General features: G+C 50.5%; 1 protein-coding gene across 3 annotated transcripts in view; it reads right to left on the bottom strand.

The window, feature by feature from the left end:
- Nucleotides 1-24,360, bottom strand: part of Rgs6 (regulator of G protein signaling 6) — a 657,652-nt gene that overhangs the window by 119,139 nt on the left and 514,153 nt on the right. For all 3 annotated transcript variants that reach the window (XM_023703302.1, XM_012517111.2, XM_023703304.1), the window contains exons 4-5: nt 4,425-4,475; nt 719-825 (exon numbers count right to left, since the gene is read on the bottom strand). In XM_023703302.1, the coding sequence (XP_023559070.1) occupies nt 719-825; nt 4,425-4,475 (158 nt within the window). The remainder of the gene's footprint in view (nt 1-718; nt 826-4,424; nt 4,476-24,360) is intronic.

Genomic DNA, 24,360 nt, shown 5'->3' with positions numbered 1-24,360 from the left:
GATGGGTCTACCAGGATCTGCTCCCTCAGACCGAGGCTTCCTGATCCGTTTACTAAGTGCCACATTAGTTTCTGAACATCTCAGTTTTCCCAGCTGTAAAATGGGTGACATTTACCTCCTCAGCAGTAGAATGAACTTACAGAGGCTTCTTCACAATAGATAAGGAAATATGCACAACGTGTCTGCCACGGCCTGAGTATTTGTCTTCCCACCCCTAAGAGTAATCCTGACGCCACTCCCCCAGGCAATGGCTTTAGACGTGGCCTTTGGGAGTCCATTAGATGGTGGGGGTGGAGGTCTCCTGAGTGAGATTTCTGTTGTGGTAAGAGGCCTGAAGAGGCCCCGCCCCTCTCTTGTGTGAAAGCACAGCTAAAAGTGTCATCTATGTGACAGATAGAAGACATTAAACTTGCTGGTGTCTTGGTTTGAACTCTAGCCTACAGAACTGAGAGAAATAAACTCTGGTGTGTGTAAGCTACCTAGTTTACAGCATTCTGTCATAGCAGCTCCCAGATTGGTGCCCTTAAATTAGCGGCACTCAGGGCTCTTTGCTGTGGTGTAAGCGTGTCAAGAGACATCCCAGACACAACGTTCTACGGTTTTCCCAGTGTCAGTGGAAGGCTGCTCTCCACAACGCCCTTTGCTTAGGCGTTAGTTAGGTATTAGGTGGTTCTAACCTGAGGCCAGATGGTACTGGGAGGAGGAGCTGCAGACCCACCTGGAACCGGTAGAAGGTACCATCGTCCTTCATGGTGAGCACATGGTCTGAGATGGGAAAGATGTAGCCCTGCGCGGCGATAAGGCTTCCCAAGTGGATTGCCTCAACTGCACAGTGAGAGAAAGAATCAAAAAGGTTATTTAGTTCCAATAAGACCAAAAAGCCAGAGAACATCCCTAAATGACAGTGTTGGCGGCATGGTTGCCGACGGTGGGCGTGGGGAGGGGAGATGCCCTCAGCTGGGAAGAGCCGTCATGCGTCTGGGCCTCTGGGTCCTGCTCTGAGAGTCAGCCAATTCCTAACCCCCCGCGCGCTCTGAGACCTTGCATAAGGGTCAGGGCCAGGAAGGGGCCACGGGCAGGGGCCTTGGTATAGGGGAACTTGCATTTAACGAACTGAGATATTTCACAGAGAGCGCTTAGCAGCGTCAGGGGCAGGGCAAATTCTCAATAAGCAGCCCTGGTCCATAGTTTCACTTTCATTGTGCAGCGTCCGCATCAGCGAGCAGAACAAGGCATCCTCGTGGCCCGTGCCCATTTGGACCCACTTTGTCCCTAAGAAAATGGCCCGAAGGGTGAACAGGAGGGAGTTTCCCTTCCGTATGCACATAGGGAAAGTCTCCCTAAGGAAGCTGGAGGAAGAGCAGCGGAGTGGGTAGTGACGCGAGCCCCCCTTAATAGGGACATGCTTCTTATCAACGCGGTGAACCTGTTGCTTTCTTACTTTAGCATCAGCCATAAGGAGCTTCACACTAATCGCTAAGAATCGGCATTATCTTGGGTGGTGCTAATGGGAGCGAAAATGCTCCTACCACACAAAAGAATCTTTCAGAAATCTCATAGTACTTTTATTAAGTACTTTTTAAAAAGTACTTAAGAACTAATTTTGGGACATGGGATCGACATGCTCAGGGGGTCTCTCCTAGTTAAATTTTATAGGGTCAGACTTTTAAAGGCGATTTGCTCTGGCTTTACTTGAAAACGTTTCAAGAGGCTGAATATAACCCAAATGTTGGCTTGTTAAGAATCACTAATTTCCTTTTGAAAGAGATGTAGATGTATACTTGTACACATGGGATTAAGGCGGATTGGCTTTTGCTTTACTTGTTTCTTTTTTCTTTTTCCGTGGCCTGCTCAGCCCTTTCTGGGGGCAGGGCTGGCGTGGCATGTGGTGCCAAGGATGGAACCGTGGTCCCTGCACTTTGCCTAAGCTTGCTGAAGCAGGTACTTCAGACCACTGAGCTATCTCACCAGCCCTTTACTTGCTTCTTGATAATCAGGTTTTTTAAAAAATTCAGCACAGTTGTCTCTTAGTACCAATGCTTCCAGAACTGCCATGGACTCCACAATCTGTGGATGCTCAAATCTTTTTAAAAACTAATATAATATTTGTATATAACCTATGTATATCCTCCCATATGCTTTTCTTTGTGTGTGGCTGGCTCAGCCCACCCTGGGGGCAGGATGTGGTGCTGGGGATCAAACCACAGTCCCCGTGTGCTTGCCTAAACTTGCCTAAGCAGGTGCTATAGACCACTGAGCTATCTCGCTGTCCCCTCCCATATACTTTGAATCATCTATAGATTACTTTATCCTAGGAGTGATCCTAGTTTTACACTATTCATGTAATGTGAGTCCTATGTAAATAACTCTCATGGTGTTGTTTAGGAAACACCTAGAAAGAAGTCTGTACTCGCTCAGTACAGATGCAGTTTTTTCCTAAATAGTCTCAACCTGGACTAACTGGAGCAGTAACTGAATGCTTCCAGAGTTGTGTGTCTGGCAAGAGGAGACTATCGTCACCTGCAGCGGCTCCCTTCTCAAGGATGGATGGGCAGGATCTTGGAAGACGATGGCCTTCGTCTCACCAGCGTTGGAGCTAAGAATCTTTGCAAAAAGGTTTTCATTTAGAAATTTGGCAGAAGGAAAGAGAGAATGAGGGAGGGGCAGGTGTCACAAGCCGGGCTGCTCAGGGATTTGGTCTCTGTTGGAGTGCTGCTGCTTCCTGTGACTTGGAAGTCGGGGCGTGGTGTCCTCCCAAGGCCACTGGAGCTTAGCAGACCTTCATTCAGCCCTTCACACTGAAGTTTTGTTTTCTTGTTTCTAATTTTTATTTTTATTAGTGCATGATAATTACACAGGCCAGAGACTTTTCACCAGTTATTGGCTGGGCTGGGGTGCTTGGACTGATGATGATGATAATGAAAATGCAATGATTTTTTAAAAAAAATTTTATTTTATTTTATTTTTTTTGCCGGGGGCAGGGATGGTATGGCATGTGGTGCCAGGGATCAAGCCGCGGTGCCCTGCGCCTGCCTAAGCTTGCCTAAGCAGGTGCTTTAGACTGCTGAACTATCTCGCCAGGCCATGCAATGAGTTTTGAAAAGTGGGAATAAAGCAGTGCTCTTGGAGAAGACCACCAGGAGGAATGGCATTCCTTAGTTTAGAGTCAAAATCAAAAGAAACATTGAGTTCAAAGAAATGTAATTGAACTGGTAGATGGATGTCCAGTCCGGATTTCATAGCGGACTATCAGTAGTCCAGCTGGACAGGGAACTCACTGGGGGAAAAATGGACATTTATAGTGTTTTTGTGCCTGTGAACTAAGAACTTGACTTAAACCAAGATTTTTTTTTTTTTTTTTTTTTAGCTGCTGGAATCACTGCAAACCAAGGTGGTAGAAAGATCAGGGTCACTTCCACGGATGACCCATGTTTCTGGCACTTAGACTCTAGGCCGCCATATTTAATTGAATCGCATGTAAATGATAATGTTTTATAATCCATAGAGCTAAGAATGTCAGGTTAAAAATACCAGGGAGGCTGATCTGATAGGCTGACCCCAGCCAGAGGTCAGACACCTTGCAAGGGCACTTGGAAAAGCCTCCTCAGGAAGAATGGTGATTGGAGCCATTGAATTTGGGGAAAATAAATCTAACCGTCCCCAGAGTATAGCAAGGACATCAGAGTAGACCCACATGAGATTATAAAGACAAAATTGACTTGCAGGTATCAAAAATATCCAATTAAGCAAGATGAAGTGGTATGTGATAAGTTTAGAAAGGTATTAACTAACATCAAGTTAATTAGCTATCTGTACCTAGACTTTTCATTTTTCTGGAGACTTAACCAGCATTTCCCAATTATTCCATGAAAATAAGTTTTCTCACTTATTTCCTGGCAGGAGGATAGATTTTGAAGCTGCCTTGTTGGCTAGGGTTTTGCTCTTGTTTTTCTGGGAGGGTTTCCTAATTGAAATGCACAATTAAAGTTGAAAAAAACCCCATCATCCCTTCACTTCTCACAGAAGCAGAAAACAGAAGGAGTCCCAGCAAATAATTAAACATCTTAATTGTGGACCAGGCAATCTAATTTTAAGAGCTGGCTCTAGAAGGCTGTTCAGTGACAGTACACAACTTATCTTTAATTGCTGTGGCTAACGAGAATTCATCCCATTGCACACGCTATTGTGTGGAGTTCTTTGGCATTCTAAATAGTTGCTCATTTCCTCCAAGGGTGATTTAAATATGAAGCTGGAGATTTGATGGAGAAAGTGAATTAATTTTATTTGTAAATAGAGTGATTGCGAGACTTGGAATTCCCACGGGCAGGCTGGGTTGTGAGGACGGTAGGAGAACCCGACTTGGAAGTTCAAGGTTTGGCTTTGTGCGGACGGCAGAGGAGGGAAATGCGGGTAGGGCCGAGTACCTGGGTCCTCGATGGCAAGGTTCTTCATGAGCCACTGCACAATGTCTGTACCTGCAATGACAGAGCAGTTTCAGCTGAAGACCAGCAAAGGCAAACCGAAACCTAATGACTCCGTGAGACCGGCCCTCCCACAAGCCAACAGGGTCCTCGCTCCTGGTGAGACGTGCTCGGGTCTCCTCAGGGTTTCCTCACGTGACCTGGCCTGAGGTGGGCCACTATTTTGATCACAGTCCCCTGTGCATGTGCCCCTGTGTTCGCCTCCCTTGAAACATGGCACTTAGAACCTGTGCTCTAAGAGCATCACAGTGGACAGGGGAGCGGAACAGCAGGATTTTTTGGAGAGTTCTCAGCATCTGCTCAGTGCACATGCATCACCCAAACATCTCACTGCATACCAGTGCAGACCACCGAAGGGGGTGTTGCCACCTCAGGCAGAATATTTGATGGAGAACAGCGTGAAAGGGGCAACACTTTCAGGTGTCTGGGCCCTCCTGTGAGTCTGAGGGTTCCGTGTGAGAGGCGGGTCTGCTAGCTGCTCTCCTGGGCTGTGTCTCCAGACATCTCGCCCGCAGCGCCATCTTCTCAGAAAGCAAATTTCCCAGAATCTCACTGGCCAGAAGCAGGACCTGCGTGGCCGAATGACCCACACGTTGATTTTGCTTCTCTCTGGCTCGGTGGGCTGCAGCCCTACACAGCATGGCTACCTTGGCCCCAGCCCCGACTTCCTGGGCTCCCTGTGGGTCCGGCCTTCGCAGACAGGGCTTGGAGTCCTCAGCACTCAGCTGTGAAAGTAGAACCATTAGCATCTCCCCACTCTCCCCTTGGGTTGGCATCCGTGAGCTAAAGCTTGGATGAAAACACCCCCATTCACTCACATTCAGAGAGAGAGAGAGAGAGAGAGAGAGAGAGAGAGAGAGAGAGAGAGAGAACGTGTATTCACTTCCTCCAATTACACAAGTTCAACATTTGTCCTAGGATATGAAGAACAAACCAGAAATCAAAGAAGGACTGTAATCCCAAGTTGGGGGTGGGGGAGAGACTTTACCCTGTTTTTCCCTCAAAAGAAAAATAGTTCTTTTCTGTGGGTTGCCTGGAGACTGTGCAGTTCCTGCATCTCTCCAGCTCTCCCTAGGGCCAGGGGATTATCTTTCTGCTGAGCTTGTCCAACCATTATTTATCACCTGCCAAGATTGATTACTCACCCTGGGACAATGACAGCCCTTCCTCTCCCCTGTTAATTACTGTCATCATTAATATCCATGTCACTAATTAGTATTCACTCCCACTGAAGCTCCTTCCTCACCATCATATCCGCTACCCCTCCACCTCAACCCCCGGCAGCACCATTGTCTGGGGTTCGGCCCCCTTGCCGCTTTGCACACTCAGCCCCTGGCCTCACTGTTCCCGTCAGCCTACCAGGCCGGAGCCTGCATTCACAGAGCTAAAGATCACATTTAAGTGCTTTTTGTGTGTAGAGAAACTCACAAACGCCTCTTTCCTTTGCCCCCTTTGTGAAGACCACAGAGCTGGGTTTTTGTCCCTACTACTGCCACCATGACAGTCACTGTCTCAGCAGGGGAGTGTCCTCAGGCCCAGGTGAAAGTGACCTGTCATCCCTGGCCGTCCTGGGTCACCTCTCACCGTCCACAGGGGCTTCCACCTCCTGCCACCCTTGCAAGCTGTTACCACTCGGTGGGCTTCAGTAAACCTAGCAGACAATGTGTAGGGATAGGAAGCCGTGCTTGAAGGCACGGGTACTTCAGGCTGCCTTGGACCTGGGTATGACAAACCTCGGCCCTGTGCAGGAAGCAGATCATTGTGTGCTTGGCTTTAGGGAGAAGTTCGGGAGGTGAATCTGTCCTAAGGTCACATCCTTCAAGTGACCTACAATTACCACACATTAGGGTCAGACAGGAATGTCTGACCTACAGCAGCAGGGGTAGGACTGTTCTATTTCCTTCTCCTATTTTCCTCACTAGGTCCAATTATTCTATCCTTCTTGTTCTCAGAAGAATTGGAAGTGGTTTCTTTTCTAAGATTAAGCATTGTACTTTGTTGGTATTGTTGAAGTCTGGGTCACATCTAAGTTGATCTGCTTTGCTGAGGGCTTAGAGACAGTGTGGAACTCTGTAACCCAGCAAAGGCAGGGGGCCAGGTGTCATTCCCAGAGGCCCCCAAATGCATGCCTGAAAATTGTCTTTTGAGGATAACTTATCAACTTGCAGGGAGGTGCGCAGAACACACCATAGTGCTCTGACCACCTCTATACTGCATGTATATTTTACTAGAGTTATTTATTACATATAATTATGCCTATGTTTCTATATGTGTTATAGATATGTATTTCAATCATATCTTTTATATATAGTGAAAGTGACATGGCATCCCTGGCCATCCTGGGTCACGTTTGTTGAATAGCTACTTGGGAAAAGCCCAAAAGATTTGAATTATAAATTATGGCTCACTTACTGATAAATATTTATTGAGCAGCTATAATATTAGTTGGAAAAGCATATTTAAGAACTATATATCATATATATATATATATATATATATATATAATCATGCTCTATTATCTTTAATTAAACAGAGACTTCTATAAAATGTCATTAGAGACCATTTCACCCACTGCTGTTTGGCTGCTAGCCCCTTATCTCTCTCTTCAGCAATGGTGAGCTTGCTGCTTTTGCCAATGACAAAGATGTTGGAGATCCAGGTGGCAAAGCTGTTGCTGCTGGCATCTTTCACATGAACCACATCAGAAGAGCCAGGGTGCCTCTCTCTGTTGGTGATTACTCCAATTCTTCCCAATTAGCACCTCCGGTTGCCATATACAGCTTACCAATGTCGAACTTGATGAAGTCGGTGATCTCACCAGATGTCAAATCAATCTGGATGGTGTCCTTGGCCTTGATGAGGGGGTCAGGGTAGCGAATGGTGCAAGCATCGTGGGTGACCAGGTGAGGGAGCTTTTTTGTGCCCACAAAGATCTTCCTCACTTTGCACAACTTGTACTTGGTGTTCTCAAGTGTAATCCGATGAACAGCAAAGAGACTTTTGGTCTCATAGATCAGAGAGAAATGCTCTCCTGACTTGTCAATGCCAATGACATCCATAAAGCCAGCAGGACAGGTTATATCAGTTCGAAACTTGCCGTCGATCTTAATGAAGTGCTGCATGGAAACCTTCTTTACTTCATCTCCTGTCAGAGCATACTTGAGTCTGTTCCTCAGGAAGATGATGAGAGGCAGACATTCTCTCAGCTTTGGGGGCTGGTGGATGGACAAGGATCAAACACACCGGTCACTTTATCCAGCATCCAATGCTTTGGAGCTGCTACTCGATACGGATGCTTCTTGGGTCCATGAGCCATGGCTGAGCTCTAGCCAACTTCCCTGTCCTCACTCCCAAGCATGTGGCTCCTAGTGTGGCACCCCAGCTCCTCTGCTTCATGTGTGGCCAAGAACAGTATATATTTTAAAATGACATCTTCACAACAAAGTTATATAGTCTATTAATTATATATGTATACATATACATAGAAATGATGAAGAAAATTCCAGAAGTATATTTAAAAATTTTTACTTTAGCTTCTCTTAGGCAGAGGAGGCAGCAAATTAAGAGAATTTTTTTTTTTTTTTTTTTTTTTTGGATTGAACTCAGGACCTTGTGCTTGCCAGGCAGGCGCTTATGCCACTGAGCCATCTCCCAACCCAAGAGAATGTCTATTCTGTCCATTTTGGTATATGCACAGTGCAAAGAATTTTGTATAATATACTGCACTGAGAAAACCAGTTTTTAATTGAAAAGGCAGAGAGGGAAGAACTGGGTTCTGAGGCCAAAGTGGAGCGAGTTTGGGGACTTTGAATAGCCTCCCATGTCCTCGGCCCTGGCCTCCTCTGCTCCCGAGGGTGAGGGCAGAGATGCGTGAGCAGGGCACCCCACATGTTTGCCTCAGGGTGAAGCAGAGTGCATCTTGACCACAGACAGGGCTGAATCACAGGCCTCCAGCCTGTGGCTGTCTCCGGCCATTCACTGTCCCCACAGCCTCTGAGGCGACTTCTGTAAGCTCTAACAGGGCTGTTCACCCACAGACCTGAACCATGGTGACCACCTGCATAACTTCTGTGTGGCTGGTGGCTCATGTACGTGGCTGCAGAGGACTCGATGACCTCCTTCTGGGAATTACCACAGTGCAGTAACTTGGGGTCAGTACAGTCTGGATTTGAGTAACCTGGGCAGGCTTTCCCACAGGTGAGGGTCTGGAGGAGAACCTCTCCATGTAACCCTGGGTTACGTCTTCAGGTATTTCAAGCTCCTCCAAAGACTCGGTGTTTGACTGAGGTCCCTTCCTGCTGCCCATCACGTGGGCGTCACATGTAGGTCTTACACAGAGAAAGCGGCACTTCCTGAGTTCCTGTGGTGTGCTGGCTAGCGCTGGTTACCTCACCATACACCATTCTGGTAGAAATTATGCAAAACATGATCATTCTTACATCCAGCAAAAAGATTAGGCCTGGAGAGGCCTGAGGCCACATACTAATATCTATTAAAGGCAGGTGTGGGGTCCAGGAATTCTCATGCCAAAAATAATCACCATTTTGCCATGTGGCCTCTCTTAGCCCTGAATAACTTTCCTAGCAGTACACAAGAAAAATATTGAGAAAACTGATAGTTTCTATTCACTTTTTTTCTGAAGCACAAGCATTAATTTTATAATAGTTACTACCATCATTACCTATTGAGCTAATGATTTAGTGAGCACCGTCTATATTCCGGGCACTAGAATAACCCTGCTATAAACCTTCTATGATGTAGCTACATTACTATTATCTGCACAGAACAACTGTAGAGAGGATATCCTAAGTAGAACAGTTTGTATGAATTTAGACTTTCTTTGGTGCTATCATTTAAAAAATATTTAAGATGCAACAATGAACTAGCAGAAAAAGCGTAACTTAAGGGGAAATGTTCAACCAGGCTTTGGAGAACGGCAGGGTGAGGATGTGGCAGCGGGCGGGAGGCCCTGGGGGAAGCGCCAAGCGGTTCGCTCGGGGTCCTACTGGAGCCCGGCCGGCCTTTGGCTCCGAGGGGTCCAAGAAGGCCTGACCCATTTCTGTAACGCACACTCAGCAGTCATGCAGCACAATGACCGTAGTGCGTCACTTATCAGCTGTGGGGCCCTGGAAGGTCTTTAAGCCTCGCCAGCCTGGTCTCTATTTCTCCATGTCTGCGGAGGAAATTCCACACCCTTACTGGAACAGAACACGGCCACACGCACGCATGGAACCCTCTCCACGAAGCCCAGCTCGTGGTCTTGCTGAAGTGGCCTGGTTGTCCACCGGTCCTCTACCAGCTCTGCGCCTCCCTTTCCTCACGGGAACAAGGGCGATGCCAGAGCGACCTCCCACAGAGGCAGTGAGGGTGCAATCGCCGTCTAGCGAAGCGAGTGCAGGCTGGCCCGTGGTCAGCGTTGAGGGGCGGAGGGACAGGTGTCTGACCGGTCATCTCTACAGCCGGGAGAAACATCCGCAGGTTCCGAATGCGCGGTTGGCCGCCTGCTTTTCCAGTGTAGGCCTTCGAGTAGTATCTCAGGACGCCTCCGGACACTTTAGGAAGGAATCTACGGATGGAACCGTGCTGAGGAGAACAGGAAACAAAGGCGGGCATTGCAGGCAGCAAATCCAGGAGCATGAGAGGGTCTGGCGGAGAGACCCGGCCTGCGGCCTGCCGGCTTTTCTGGCGAGCCCCACACTTCCCAGGGGCAGGGGCTGAAGGCAGGAGGCGCCCCTCGGCCCGGCGCAGGAGGTCCTGTGAAGGAGGGAGCTTCGTTCTGGTTTCGGCCCCTGGGCCCGGCCTCCCACCCATCCCTCCACCCCTGTCTCCCTCTCCATCCTCTTCTCATGCACATCCCTCTTACATTCCGACCACGCATGACGTTGTCTACCGCAGGACCTTGGCGTGCACAGTTCCCGGGGCCACAGCCCCTTCCCGCAGCCTTTTCCTCTCGAAGCCTCCCGTTCTAACCTCCTTAAGAGAGGAGGCCCGGCCAAGGCGCTCCGGGTCCTGCAAGTGGGGCGTGGCTCGTTCCTTTCCAAGCGCGTACCTCAGTTGGGAACTGGCCGCGCAGCGCGGCTTGGCCACTGTGCACAGCTTCCTCTGTCTTAGTTTGCGAGGAGAACTGTAGCTGCAAGCGCCACACGGCGGGCGGCAGTGCAGCAGAAGTGACTTTCTCGCAGTTCTGCGGGCTGGATGTTGGGTGTTGGCTCTCTCGGCAGGGGGAGGTGCTCTGCCCGGAGAGACCTCGCCCTGATGGCAGCCTTCCTTTCCAAAGGGCATCCCTCCTGCGTGTCCCTCTCTTTGCCTGTTTCCCCTTTCCATAAGGTAAGGACAGCAATCACCAGGGGGTGAGGTTCATTCTAGCCGTCCTGACCTCGCTAATTACATCTGAGGTGACCGCGTTCCCTGCTGAGGCGCGTCCTGAGGTCTGGGGAACAGGGCTGCGGCATGTGAATTATTGCGTCCAACCCTGAATGCCTGCCAGATCTTTGGGCCAGGGGCTCATCACACTGTTCTGTCTCTGGCTTGGAGGAAACCCCTGGCCCGGGGATTTAATCAATGGTTATCTATTGATAGCTGAACTCAAACACAAATATGTAGTCATTCTAAAAACTGGACCACAAATCAACATCAGACATCTCAGAAGGGCATTTTACAAACACTACTTTAGATGAAGAGTTTAGGTGTTTTTTAAAAATCTTTTGACATTGTTTTCTTTCAAAAGCCACATCCTGTTAAAAATAAAATGGCATATTTTCTTATAAAAATAAACCTCAACAAATCAATACTTAGGTAGCAATTATAAACATCCCTTTCCTCGGTGGACATTGGCTGTCTCCCAGAAGAGGACAGTGTGGGGAAGGTATGTCTTCAAGCTCCTCCCCTTGGGATGGAAGACACTGTCCCTTCTGCCCCACTCACTTCCAGACCACAGGCAAATGCGGTCTGCCTTGCAGTGGTTTTGATTCAATGTGTGGTTCTCCTTTTCCCAGTAGGAATGTTTCGGAGTCAGTCTGATTTGGTTTGAAACAGGTTGGAGGAATTAAACCCAGACGTAGTGATTATGGTTTTGGACCCAGTGGTGCCCAAGCCACCTGCCACGCGCAGCGCCAAGCTGGGCTCTGCCAAGGCCACCTCCCTGCGGTCCTGTGAAGCTGCTTGCTGGCTTCTGCAGGTGCATGACAACGGCACCCCTCAGCGACCCACCGCTCACACCGCAGCAAACGCTGCAGCAAGGGGACCCCAGGCAAGCCTTCTCCCTGGACCCACCTTCCTCATTCTCTGAAATTTAAAGCTTCCCTGTACATTATGAAAAATAATAGGGCCAGAGGACGAGGCGAGGTTATTACCAACTCATAAATCAACCTGGAGGGTTTGAGGCTGCGCTGGTGCGTGCAGTGAGCGCCCCTCCTCTGCTTCCTCACCCAAGCCCCCACGATTGATTCATAACCCCATAACCTTCCTGCGCCTGAATCCCAAGTCTTCTATCTAATTGTCAGCAGCTGAGAACATGATTTGCAAGAGGATGCGGGCAGTGGCAGACGTGGGGGTGGAGGAGAGATTAGTTTTGTCAATCAAAAGCGTGCAGGGCGAGGAGCAGAGCGTGTGGGATTTAGCTCCACAATCAGCTTATTAAAGGGAAGGCTGGATACGGCCACATTGATTAGGTCTCTAGATGGGAAAAGGAGGCTCATGGCCACTGTGGGTGCAGCGTGTGCCCCGAGGGTAGCTGCTGGCACTCCACAAACAGGCAGTCAGGGAAGTCAAGCAGAGTCACTGCTTTGGGACAGAAGCGATCTGCTGCTGGGTGTGGGTGGCCCCCATCAGAAACTGTCAGGGATGCTCTCAGGGCTGCTGAGCATTCCCAGGAGACTGGAAGGGATGTAGTGGGTGCTGGGTGGGGCTTTGCTGCCTTCCTGGGTTGTGTGATAGTTGTCTCATTTGTGCAGATTTGAATCTGAGAAGTGGTTCTTGGAATTTTATATTGAAATTAATCCAGGAGGGGTAGTAAGGGTTTCTCCAAAGGGTACAGGAGAGAAGAGCCGTGAGTTATCCTCTTTGAACCAGCTTGCAGGCTGTGGTTGCTCACTGGAGTCAGACCGACCCAAGCACACCGTTAGAGCAATGTGACCGACCATCCTTCCCGGATGTCTGAGGCCCAGAGCTGCAAAGCCCCCTGAAGGCTGCTACGACCTTGGCACACAGAGATGTGTACCACAGGGCACGAACCATCACAGTCAGAGACACATCACTTCTTGGGCAAGGATTTTATTGGTGTTTCATTCTGGGCCCCCGTTTACCCATCTGCAGAATGGGCCAATCACAGTGTGTGCCTCAGGTTCTGTTACGTAAGGACTGAAGTGGGGAAAGGTAAGGAAGGATGCTTAGTGTGGTTCCTGGCATCTGCTTACCCTCTGGGTTAGTCAGCTCTCTGCTGCTGTGACGAAGTACTTGAAACACACAACTGTTAAGGAGAGAAGTTTATTCTGGCTTATGGCTTCTGAGGTGCCAGTCATGGTCGGGTGGCTGCCCTGGTCTGGGTCCTGTGGAGAAGCAGGCAGTGGTACCTCAGTTTATGAACTTAATGTCTTCAATGCCTTTGGAAAAGATGCCCACACTTGGGTGTGTGGGAAAGACTGCTGTGGTCATATCTGTTGCCTGATGCAGAGTTTGTCAACAGAAACAAAATTTTAACAAAAACTTCCAAAGAGTTTGTGAGCTGAGGTGCCACTACGTATCACAGTGGGAGCATGGGTGGGAGCAAGCGCTGGCCTTCTGGAGTGGGAGAAGCAAAGAGGCGGCAGGGGCGGAGTCTCAGCACGGCCTTCCAGGGCCTCAGGGACCGAACTTCCTTCTCCGTGGCCCCCGCTCCTAAAGGCTGAGCGCTAGAGCTTCTCCGTTGTATTCAGATAGATGAGCCCATCCCTTCACAGTCGGCGGATTCTTCTCCATCAGCACAGGCTCTACTTCCAGATCAATTTCCAGGCTTTGAAGCAAAACATCAGACAGACCTCTAGAGGTTTCTTTCTCTACCTCAGATATAATCAGGCGTTGGCTGCTTTCGTCCCATGCAACTGTCCTGGAGGCCAGCCCACTTCCCCTGCCCTCAGCTCTGTGGCCCAGGGGACTTGCCTCGTTCTTTCCAAGCTTCATTTTTTTTTTTTTTTTTTTTCCAGAACCGGGGATTGAACTCAGGCCCTTGCGCTTGCCAGGGAAGCGCTTATTCTACTGAGCCATGGCTCAGAATCCCCAGTTCTGGGGAAAAAAAAAAAAAAAATGAAGCTTGGACAGTTTGCGAGGGGAGACAGAGCGATAACATTCACTGCGGCGCGTATTTAGATGTCCCCCAAAGCCTCACAGGAAGGGCGTTTCAAGGTGGCTGGGCTAGGGAATGCGAGTGTGGACTCAGGGTCTGATGCCCACAGGGCTGGCAGCCTGAGGGACTCCAGCTCCCACTGGGCTGCTGCTGCTGGCTGCCTGCCGCCTCCCGCCTGCTTGCCGTGGACAGTTTCTCCTCTATGGCGCTGCTCTGCCCTGCTACGCTGCTGTGGGGCCAGCCAATGCCGAATTGCAACCTCCTTGGCTTTGGCTGTTGAGTATTTTGTCTCAGCACCAAGAAGAGCAACGGAGACAACGCCTCTGAAAGGCTGCGCCCCTGGTACTTTCATGGCGCACAGCCAACGGCAAGTGAATAGCGACTTATCATGGCTGCTCTGACTGAGTTGAACATTTTCATTCATCTACCTGCAAGGGTGACAAAGCTAGGGCTCTGTTCCAAACACATGGGTGCCCCGGAATGTCGCAAGGGCTGTGATGGGAGTTCCTGTGGGATGCTACAGGACCAAGGGCAGGGAGTACATTATGGGTCCAGCTGCCAATGTCAGGACAAGGTCACAGAGAACGGCACACTTCGCCGCTCTTTTTTGTTTTGGTCCTGGGGATCCAGCTCAGAACCTTGTGCTTGCCAGGCAGTGCTTAAGGCACTGAGCTATCTCCCCAAGGGCACACTTAGGATCAATGGGACAGTGACAGATCACCAAGCAGGGACGTACTGGGTGTGGCACCGGCACCGGGATAGCAGCTTGGGGGACAGCACACCAATGGGACACTGAGATGTCTCACATTTACATCCAGGTTGAGAGGGGTTAAGGGAAGAGAGGCCCAGGAGGATAAGTCGTCCCCATGCTTGGGCTGTACCTGTGTGAAGCACAACGCAGGAGGCTCACGGGTGCAGCAGAAGGAGATGTGAACTCAACAGCTACAGGAGAACTCCTCGGTGCTGCTGGGAGCCGCGCCCTATGTCCCCAGCACCAGCAGGCAGCCTTTCCTTCTAGCCCAGCTCCCAATGCCACCGTGGTGGTGACTTGGCTGCCTGCAGTCTCTGCCTATGCAGCGGATGTGCTGCTGGGTCTGTCTGGGGACAGGGAGCCAGGCCTCAGCAGCGTGAGTCAGCGGTCTCCACCCCTCTGCTGCTGGCCCTGGATTCTCGCTGAGGGCTGGCAGGGCCTGGCCACTGGAGGCGGCAGGACGGAAGCCAGAGCCCTGGCCCTGGGGCCTGGCAGTGGCCAAGTCCTCTGTGTCTTCCCTGCTCCTCTCCTTCCTCCCCAAATCCCCAGTTCCACCTCTTTTTTGTGCGTTTAGGTACAGGGATCTAGGCCTGGCTCAGGCAGGCTTGAGAGAGCAGGGAAGCCAGCCATTTGGGGCAGAGGGAGCGAGTCAGGCTTAGTCAGGCTTAGTCAGGCCCATCCCGGCTCTCCCAGTTTCTGCAGGCAGGCCCGTGTGGCAGCATACCACAAGAACTGGAGCCCGAGGGGAGGTAGGCAAGGCTTCCGACACCTGCAGGCCCGTGTTTTCTCTCTCACTGCCTTAGCTTCCCACCAGGCCTCCGTCGCCTCTCTGAGGGACATGGTGTCCCCCCAGCTACACTCCTCTACACCGTCATACGGGGAATGCCCATTTCTTGTCATCATCACAGAGAGACACGCCCATACCCATTTGTGACTCCTGCACACCCACGCAAGTGCCACATTCCCCATTCATACACACAACAGGCACACTTACACACACTTGCATGCACACCTGCACAGATGGAATATCCACTGCACTCCCACTTCACACCCCAGCCACGCAGACTCCACTCACACGTGCAGCACGTACACATTCATACCACTCACACAGACACAGATGCGACGCCCACCCAACTCACCTGTAAACACATGCACACTCATTAATGAAAGCCCACACGCATGCACACAACACTCACACTCACACTCACATACCTAATCGCTTCAGTGACACAGCCTCATGCCCTAACAAAATGACCAAAAGCCAACATTGGCTAAAAGGCAAAGTTGGAGGGAAGAACTTTTCTCTGCTAGAAGTCTAGACGCACAGGTCAAATCTCAACACTGCTCAGCTGCTCTGAGTCCACCAGCTGGAGTGATCAGGCCCAGCCGCCTGCAGCGATGGGGGAGGAGGGACAGTCTAGCCATTCCCGGGAGAGACAAGGTCAACCACACCCCTCAAGCAGGGTGCACCCACCTCAAGAGGCTGACTGCGCTTCCTCCTTCAGGGGTGGTTCTAAGTAGAGGGGCGGGAGGTTGGCAGGTCAGATGAGAGAGGAAAGGAGGGGGTACCCTCCCTGCGACAGATACACCATTGTAGAAAGCAGTGTGGGTGAGGCCAGCAGGGCCCCAAACAAAAATGGGAAGAGAACCCGAGGGGCTGCTGCAGGCTGTGGGCAGAGGGCGGGAACTATCTGCAGGAGAACACTAGTATGAGGTCCGGTGGCAACAAGGGGGCAGTGACGGGAGAAGGTCATGGGCAGGGGGAGGTCGCGGCCCAGACCACAGCCTTCAGCAGAACTGGTCGCTTGGGAACTCGTGCCCACCGAGGCCGAGGCAGTGTGACTTCCGCCTCCTGCCTTCAGTGCTTCGGCTCTCACCCTCCTGCTGGGAGTGCAGAGTGACGTTTCTAGAGGGAAGAACGCGGAGAGCGCAGTTCGCTGAAAGGGGAAGGAAGGCATCGCCATCCGGCCGGCCGCGCAGAGCCGCACAGGCGCGTGGATCTAACCCGCTGTGCTTCAGCAGAGGGACGGAATGAAGAAATGAACCATTGGGCTCTCCAGTCCTGCATCTCCTTAGCTGTGAGGGGAGCAGCCCATGAGGGCCGACTCGAGGGGGAGTCCTGTGGGCTCCTGCACTTCACTGATGTTGTTCACCGCGCTAGTGCAGCAAACAGACAGGACGCATGCGGCGCGGCCCGCCCTGCCCTCGCGCTGAAGGAGGCGTCCGGAAGCTAGCAAGCGTGTGGGCCGCACGCACGCACGCACGCACAAGGAGAGCAGGTGCGCCTTGGGGCTTCCGTGCACACGAGATTTACCATGTCACCCTGGGGCAGTAGTTTCCAACGATGCTACTAATACACAGAAAGCAGTCCAGCTGCTGCCGGCCACTACCGTCTGACGGCCAGTTCAATCTGTGATAACGGTTGGAAGTGGGTCGGATCATGAAGGGATACATGTTTTTAGAAAAACTTGTGAGTGAAAATGAATCCAAGTGTTTCGTGTGAAGAGGTTGAGCCATTTCTGTCATGCATCCCAGTGTCATGGCAGAAAAATTTGAAGATTAACAAATAATCAAAACTAAAACAAAAGAAAAGCTGGTGCAACATTGAAGCTGGGGTGGGGTGGCCAGAGAGGGCCCGGGGGTCTGACACACATCAGCCAGCGAGGCAAGTGTCCCGAGACTGCAAGGGTGCCGCGTAGGGCCACGTGGGGGAGCGGCTCCCCCAGCACCCCCATGGGAGGAGTCCCTGTTACAGCCCAAGGCCCCCACAGCTTGAGCCGGCAGAGAGCAGAAGGCGGGAGCCAGGCTGGGGGAGCGGTGCAGAGGGTGCAGAGGGGCTGGGGAGGGAGGGCCCCCACCCTGGACTCTGAGGGTTTCCAGGGCAGGAATCTTGTTTACATTTCTGAAAGATTATGTTGGCTGCTGGATGGTAGAGGCATGAGGGAGAGAAGTGGGGCGCTGGGAGCAGACCTTGTGGGTTAGAGAGGTTCTGGCCAGCTGAGCTCTGTGGCAGACAGGCGGAAAGAAACAAGCAGGCCTGGGGCTGCCTGGGTTGGAGGTGCCCTCCCCAGTGGAGGAGGCTGGTAAGAGAGAGACAGGCTGGCTGCCCTGGATTTCCAGCTAACTAGTCACAGCCCAGGGGGTTATTGGTATTCTAAATAGATCTCTCACTCTGGGAATGCCTGGAAGAGTCACTAACCCAGCCCCCCTACAGGAAGAGCCCTGTTCTGTATTCATACCTGCTTGCTGTGTGACTCACTTCCCCTTTTGGTCCTGGATTTAATCAGTTTTGCCTGCTTGTAATCTTATTGGTTGATCATAGCTTTGTCCCACCTCATGTGTGAGCTCCCCTCTTTCCCCTCACACCAGCCTCACCTCATAGTTTTGCTCCATAAAAATCCCTAGAAAAGGCAGATTCTTGGGCAGCCCACTCGGGTCCCCTTCTGTCCCTCTCTTGGACAGGAGCTTTCTTTCTCCCAATAATATAGTCTGCTCTTAACCTCTGTTGTTGCTAAAATTCATTCTTTGGGTTTAGGGAGCACATACCTCGGCCCAGGTATGCTGCAGGTTGGGAGTTTTTTTCCCCTTTATCAAGAAGATGGGGTGGGGGGAGAATACTTCCAGAGCCAGGCAGCTCCCTCACATGCAGCTCTCCTTTCACACTTGTCCCCTCCGGCCCACGAGAAAATGGCTTTTGTTCTGAGAACATGCCGAGTATATTGCCAGAAGGGGAGCCTGGTAGCAAGGAGAAGGAATGGAAGGCGCATCCAAAGTTCCTCTCAGACTGTTTTCCCATCATCAGCTTGGCGCAAGGCTCAGGCTACAGGACCAGAGTGGAAGAGCAAACAGACAAAGACGTGCTGGGCTGGGGATGGTGGCATGCCACCACCCCAGGACCCCAGGAGGCTGAGGCAGGAGGATTGCAGTTCAAGTCCTGCTCTGGCAACCTAGTGTCTCCGAAAGAAAATTAATAAAAAAGGGCTGGGGTTGTACTTCAGGGCAAAGGTCCAGGGCTTCGAGAAAAAAAAAGGGTGAAAAGCAAAAGCAATTGGTAAAAGTAATAAAAAGAATATGACAGGATCCAGATAACCACGGAGTGCGAGCTGTGTGAGGAAGCCCCCGTGAGGGAAGCCCCCGTGAGGGGCAGTGGTGGGAATGACTGCGGAGGCTCGCTGGCCGTGTTAAAGTGAAGGACAATCATGCGGTCTAATGCATCCATTTCTAGGTCTGTCTCACCACCGAGGCCATGAGGTCACTAAGGACGAGGAGCCCTGTCTCCTGGGCCGCGTCTCCCCCAAGGCCGCACCACAGATGCTTAATAAGCACTGTGAACACAGCAAGATGCTCAGCCCAATCCTTGCCATGCATGTTGGTGTTGCCAGTTGCCGTGCTGCTTGTGGTCACAGAGAGCGGCACCTGCTTATCTGGGGCCACTTCTGCACCTGGGGCGATGCCCCATCTTCCCTGTGGATGGCTGTCTTGCTCTGTGGCGATGCCCCATCTTCCCTGTGGATGGCTGTCTTGCTCTGTGTTATGCAGATTAATTATGCATCAGATAAAGCAGAAGAACCAACCCAGGGCCCTGTTTTAAACTAATCTTTTGCAAATGGGAAGGCAGCAAGAGATGGCCGGGAGAAGGCAGAGTGGAGGAGAAGCAGAAGGGGATTGAGAGGTGTTGTACATGTGTGGACTCCCCACGATGGATGGAGTCACCACATACTGCAAAGGAGGGCTCATAACAATTTAGGACAGAGCGGGGAGGTAGCTCAGCGGCATAAGCGCCGGCCTCGCAAGTGTAAGGTCCTGAGTTCAATCCCTGGTGGGGGAAAAAAATTAAACCTGTAAAAATAATAAACCAACTGAGATGAGCAATGTACAGCAGTTCCCTACTCTGCTTGCCTTACTTCTCCAGAATATTCCGAGAGAATGTGAAAGTCGTGGATCACAGAGAGGTTCTACGGCTCAGCCCAGAGCCATAGCCAAAGGCTCAGTTCATGAGAAAAACACTGCTTTTGCAAAACATTTTCTCTGCAGTTGTCACATCCCTGCTGGCTGCCTACCTGTCCCCTAGGCAGAATAGCCCAGTAAGAGACACGGATTTACATTAATTAAGAGGAGAGTTGTGGTTAGTATTAAGAGGTTTGGATTAGATCCTGTTGCATATTCCTGAGAAATAAAAACAAACAAAAGGAATAGTGGCTTAAACAAGGTAGAAAATTTACTAAGAAACGAAGTAAGGAGCTGGCTCCCTGTGGTCATCAGGAGTCCGTACTTTAAAGCCTGCGTCCTAAGAGTACTGCATTCTTTTATCTGAGTGCTATATGGAATAATGGCTCCCCGAAGGTGCTCATGTCTTAATCCTTCAAATTGCAAGCATATTATTTCTCATAGCACAAGGGATTTTGCAGATGCGGCTAAGTTTGAGGTCTCCAGAGAGAAGGGCTATCCAAGCAGTTCCAGAGTAATCACAAGGATCCTTATGAGGGGATGACAGGGAGTCAGAGAAGGGGCTGGGGACAGAGCAGAGCACGGAGGGAGGGAGGGAGGAAAGGGGGAGAGAGGGAGGGGGATAAAGCCTCCAGAGAGCCCCTGGCTTTGCAGACAAAGGAAAGGGCCAGAAGACAGGCACAGACTTCTGGCCTCTAAGAATGTTAGCAAAGTCCCATCGTTTTAAGCTGTTAGTTTGTGACAATTTGTCAAGCACCAATGGGACAGTGATACACACGTCTTTGTCCACATGTCATCACCTGACTGCTTGAGCTGCAAGGGGAAAGCAAAAGCAGGCTTTTATTTCAGGGCAGCAATGTGTTCAGCCCCAAATGGAGCTCTTGTGGTGACTGAGGAAGGGAGGAAAGTGCGGTGCTGGGGTCTGTAACAGCTGGGCCATCATATGAGTGCCGGGTCTCTAGATTTAGGACAGCAGAGAAGTACTCTCAAAAATAGGACTGGCAACACTGAATGGGAATTCATCTTGCGAAATTATACCTAAGAGGTTGGTGCAAAGTATTGTGGCAGGTGATTCAAAAGGGACTTAAATACTGTGTTTCCTTTGGCAGGTCCTTTTCCATACTGGAAATTCTTGCTGGAAATTACTAATCAGCTATGCTATATGTGGGGTTGGCTGAGCCCAGCCATGAAGTCGGGAGTCCTAGACAAGGCTCCGAGTTTAGAGCAAAGCTTTGACGGGGTGAGGTGAAGACCCTCTGCTCTGTCTTCTTGGAGGAGATAGGTGGGCAGCAGCAAGGCCAGGGCTTGGAGGACCACCTGAGCAGCTTACCTGGAAGGAAGAGCAATTGTCTCCATTTTGGTTGAGCCTGACCCTATTTCCTTGTATTGATATGAACGGTGCTGGCTAGGACTTCTGTTTATGCTTTCAATTGGCCTTAAGTAATGCATATTGGTCTAGCTGAGGTGCTGGTGATAGCCTTTGAAGGTGGTATGCATGTTTCTCTGGTAACCTACACCTGCTGCTCTCTACTGTGAGCAGGGTCCAGACAGGAAGAGCCAGTGCTCCACGCTGCCAGCTGGGATCCAGCCTCGTGATAGAGGCTATGACTTCCTGGGGCTTGAAAGACTACATCAGAGCTGAAGCACCAGACCCCCGAAACATTAGATACTATCTCAATAGCATAATGCAAATTACTTGCTCTGCATATGGCAGAGGTTAATGTAGGCCGCCTATCTAGCTCAGCTCACAGTACTCACCTACTTCCCACCATTCTCAGTCATTCCTCCTCAAGCCACTCCTCCTCCACTGAATAAAACCCGGGTATGGCTCTGGGTCAGCCTTTCTGCTCTGGAAAGCCATCTTCATGTCTGGACTTAGGGCTCCTTGGCTCCCCATTAATTAAAAATATGTTTTAGTGTCTTTATTTTTGCCATGGGTTGCACTGGGAGTGGTAGATTGGAATTAACTTGGTGGGATTCCAATAACGTATCTTTGGGATTACAAATATTGACTTCTTGGTCCAAGAGGAGAACCTGGAGGGGACTGCTACACAGGGTGGGGTCCAGCGAGGCGCCAGGAGGTCACCATGCTAAAGAAGGCCCAGTGCTCTCTGGGAAAGACTACAACTTCTCAATGGACCTTGCTAAAGCAAACGTGCTGGGTCCCCTTCCCATTACAGTGGACGCCTTATGCTGTTCACTGTGTTTTGTCTTGTGTAGTGTTATGGTTTGTGTCTGGTGATTCCCCCCAAACCTCATGCAGTCACTGGGACAGGTTCTAGAGTCTGTGATTAATTCATGATCTGATGCAGGGATTATGGGTGTGAGAGCTACCCCGCCCGGGGTCAGACAGCCTGCATCCAATAGAAGGAAGGGAGAGAGGCCTGCTCTGTGCTGCCGCTGCTCCTCCCCTTTTGCTCTTGCCATTTTGCTGTTTTCTGCTGCCATGAACTGCTGCCCTCTGCCGTGTGCCACGCTGCCTTGGAGCCAGCTGAGTATGGACTGAAACCTCCACCAACTGCGCTAAATAAACCTTTCCTTCCTTGATTCTGGGTGTCAGTTATTTTGTCCCAGCAACAAGAGAAAAGTAACTGTAGCTATGAAGCTATGAAGCCATCTCGGTGCTGCCTGTTGCTTCAGAGTTATCTTTTCCCTTGAAGGAGAGCGAGTAGGGCAAACACCCTCCCCCCACACACCCATGACAGTTTTCTCTTCTTTAGTTTCTTTTTCATGCAGAGAAGACAGCTTGCCACTCAAGGTCGAGAAACAGACTTGGTGCAAGGCAAGCCAGGACTGATTCTGGGGACAGAATCACTCTGCTCAGAGAAGAAAAGGATTCTGTTATGGCTTGTGTCTAGATGTCCCACAGATTCTCAAGCGGTCACAAGAGGGGCTTTTGGAGGTGGCTGGGTCTAGAGTGTGTGACGCAGGGATGGATTCATGGCGCGATGCCAGGATTGAGCCCCTCCCCCCATGAGTGTCAGCTGCCCTCAGAGTGAGTGGCCTGCATATAAGGTTCGCTGCTTGCCGCCTTCTGCCTACCAGGACTGTCCCCTTCTGCCACACCACCCTGCCTTGGAGCCAGCCCACTATGAACTGAAGAATCTACAAACCATGAGTTGCCGTGGACCTTTCTTCCTTTTACTTAGGGTGTCGGGTATTTTGTCTCAGCAAGAGAACAGTAACTGACACAGGCTCCCTTCCCTTACGTGCTCTGCTTCCTAAGGCACAGTCTGGAGAGGCCTGAGTCAGTATTGGCAGAGCCCGGTTCGTGTCCTTGTCCTGGCTGCCCTGGAAAGGACCAAGACAGTGTTCTAGCTTCTGTTGCAGGAATGGTCTTTGTCCTCAGCAGCAGTCACTAGTTGGAAATTTCCTATTCAAAACAAGACATTTAGATCTGGGTAGAGAACACAAATGACAAAGGTCCCTTAGGTTTTTTTCCTCCCAAACTCAGGATGGGAAAATCCCAAGGCCAAGACAAGGAAAGAGTTTTGGGGAAGAAGAAAGAAAGACAACTTGGCCACACTAACACAGAAGAAGCAAAGGTGGCCCCCCCTTGGAAGGCCAGACAGGCAGTCGCCTGGATCGCCCGCCCTGCATGGCCCTGTGGGAGCTGGAAGATGTTAGAGGAACTGTGGAAAGCAGTAGGATGCATTGAAAGAGGCAGACTACGGAGCTTGCTAAGGCGCAGGGCCGGCCAAATAGTTCAGCGGATTAAAGCACCTACAAGTGGGTGTAGGAGCTGGGGGTTTGATACCTGGGCCTGCCTGTGCTGGCCCTCCCCCTGGGGTGTGCTGAGACGGCAACTGAGACTGGGCATGGTGGAGCACACCTGTAATCCCAGCTCTTGGGAGGCTGTAAACAGGAGAATCACTATGAGTCTAATCTAGTAGTAAGACCCTGAACACCCTATAGATCCTTCCCTTAAATAAATAAATAAATACATAAATAAAGTGCTGGGCAGGACATGGACATATGCCCCTGGGGGTGCCAGAGAGGAGCTAAAGCCAGAGAGAAGTAGAATTTCTGCCTCTTCAACAATTTCTGACATTGCCAGTCAAGCGGAAGACCCAATACTATTATGGGCTACTGGACTCTTTTAGAATATTTTGCTGAGTTTACACACCTATAATATTCAAATAACGGAACTTAATAAAAAAAGGGGACACAGATGAATGTCCATTTTGTATCTGTGTATTCAAAGTGGCTAGGATAGTTATATAGTTACACTCTCTTAATGAACAGAGGATTTGTTCTAATGGTGTTTGTAAATAGGATATCACGTCCGCATCTTGTACAGCAATTAACCACTAGGAAGAATGTATGCAGTGTGCTAATTATTGAAACTGTCCTACCAATTTGATTTGAAACTCTCTCATTGCTATTTGTTTCTCAATAAAATTATGGAAAAAAAAAAAAAGAATTTCTGCCTCTAAAGTATTTGCAGTCTTTTCAGGGAGAAATTCATAGGGCTTGTCATAGACTACAGGGGGCGACAGCCCCTTAAGAATCTTACAGGTTGAAACCCTAATCCTCACTGCAGTTGTCTTAGGAGGTGGAGCCTTTGGAGGTAATGAGGCTTAGGTAAAGTCATAGGGCTTATGATGAGATGGGGCTCCTGGAAGAATGAGAACCAGACTAGGACTCTCAGCTGGGTGAATATGGCACTAGCCAGCCACCTCCAAGCCAGGGAAGAGGTTCTACCCATCGCTGGGTGGGCTGGCAGCCCAGTCTCTACAAGCCTCCAGCCCCCAGAACTGTGAGAAATAATGCTGTTGCTAAAGCCACCCAGCTGATAGCACCTTGGGCACAGCAGTCTGAAGCGCGTGCGCCTGGCACCTCGGGCACAGCAGTCTGAAGCG

Source organism: Octodon degus, unplaced genomic scaffold (genome assembly GCF_000260255.1).
Source record: "Octodon degus isolate 3935 unplaced genomic scaffold, OctDeg1.0 scaffold00007, whole genome shotgun sequence".
NCBI lineage: Eukaryota > Metazoa > Chordata > Mammalia > Rodentia > Octodontidae > Octodon > Octodon degus.
Note: the sequence above shows the minus strand (reverse complement) of the source record. Positions and strands in the feature narration are given on the sequence as shown.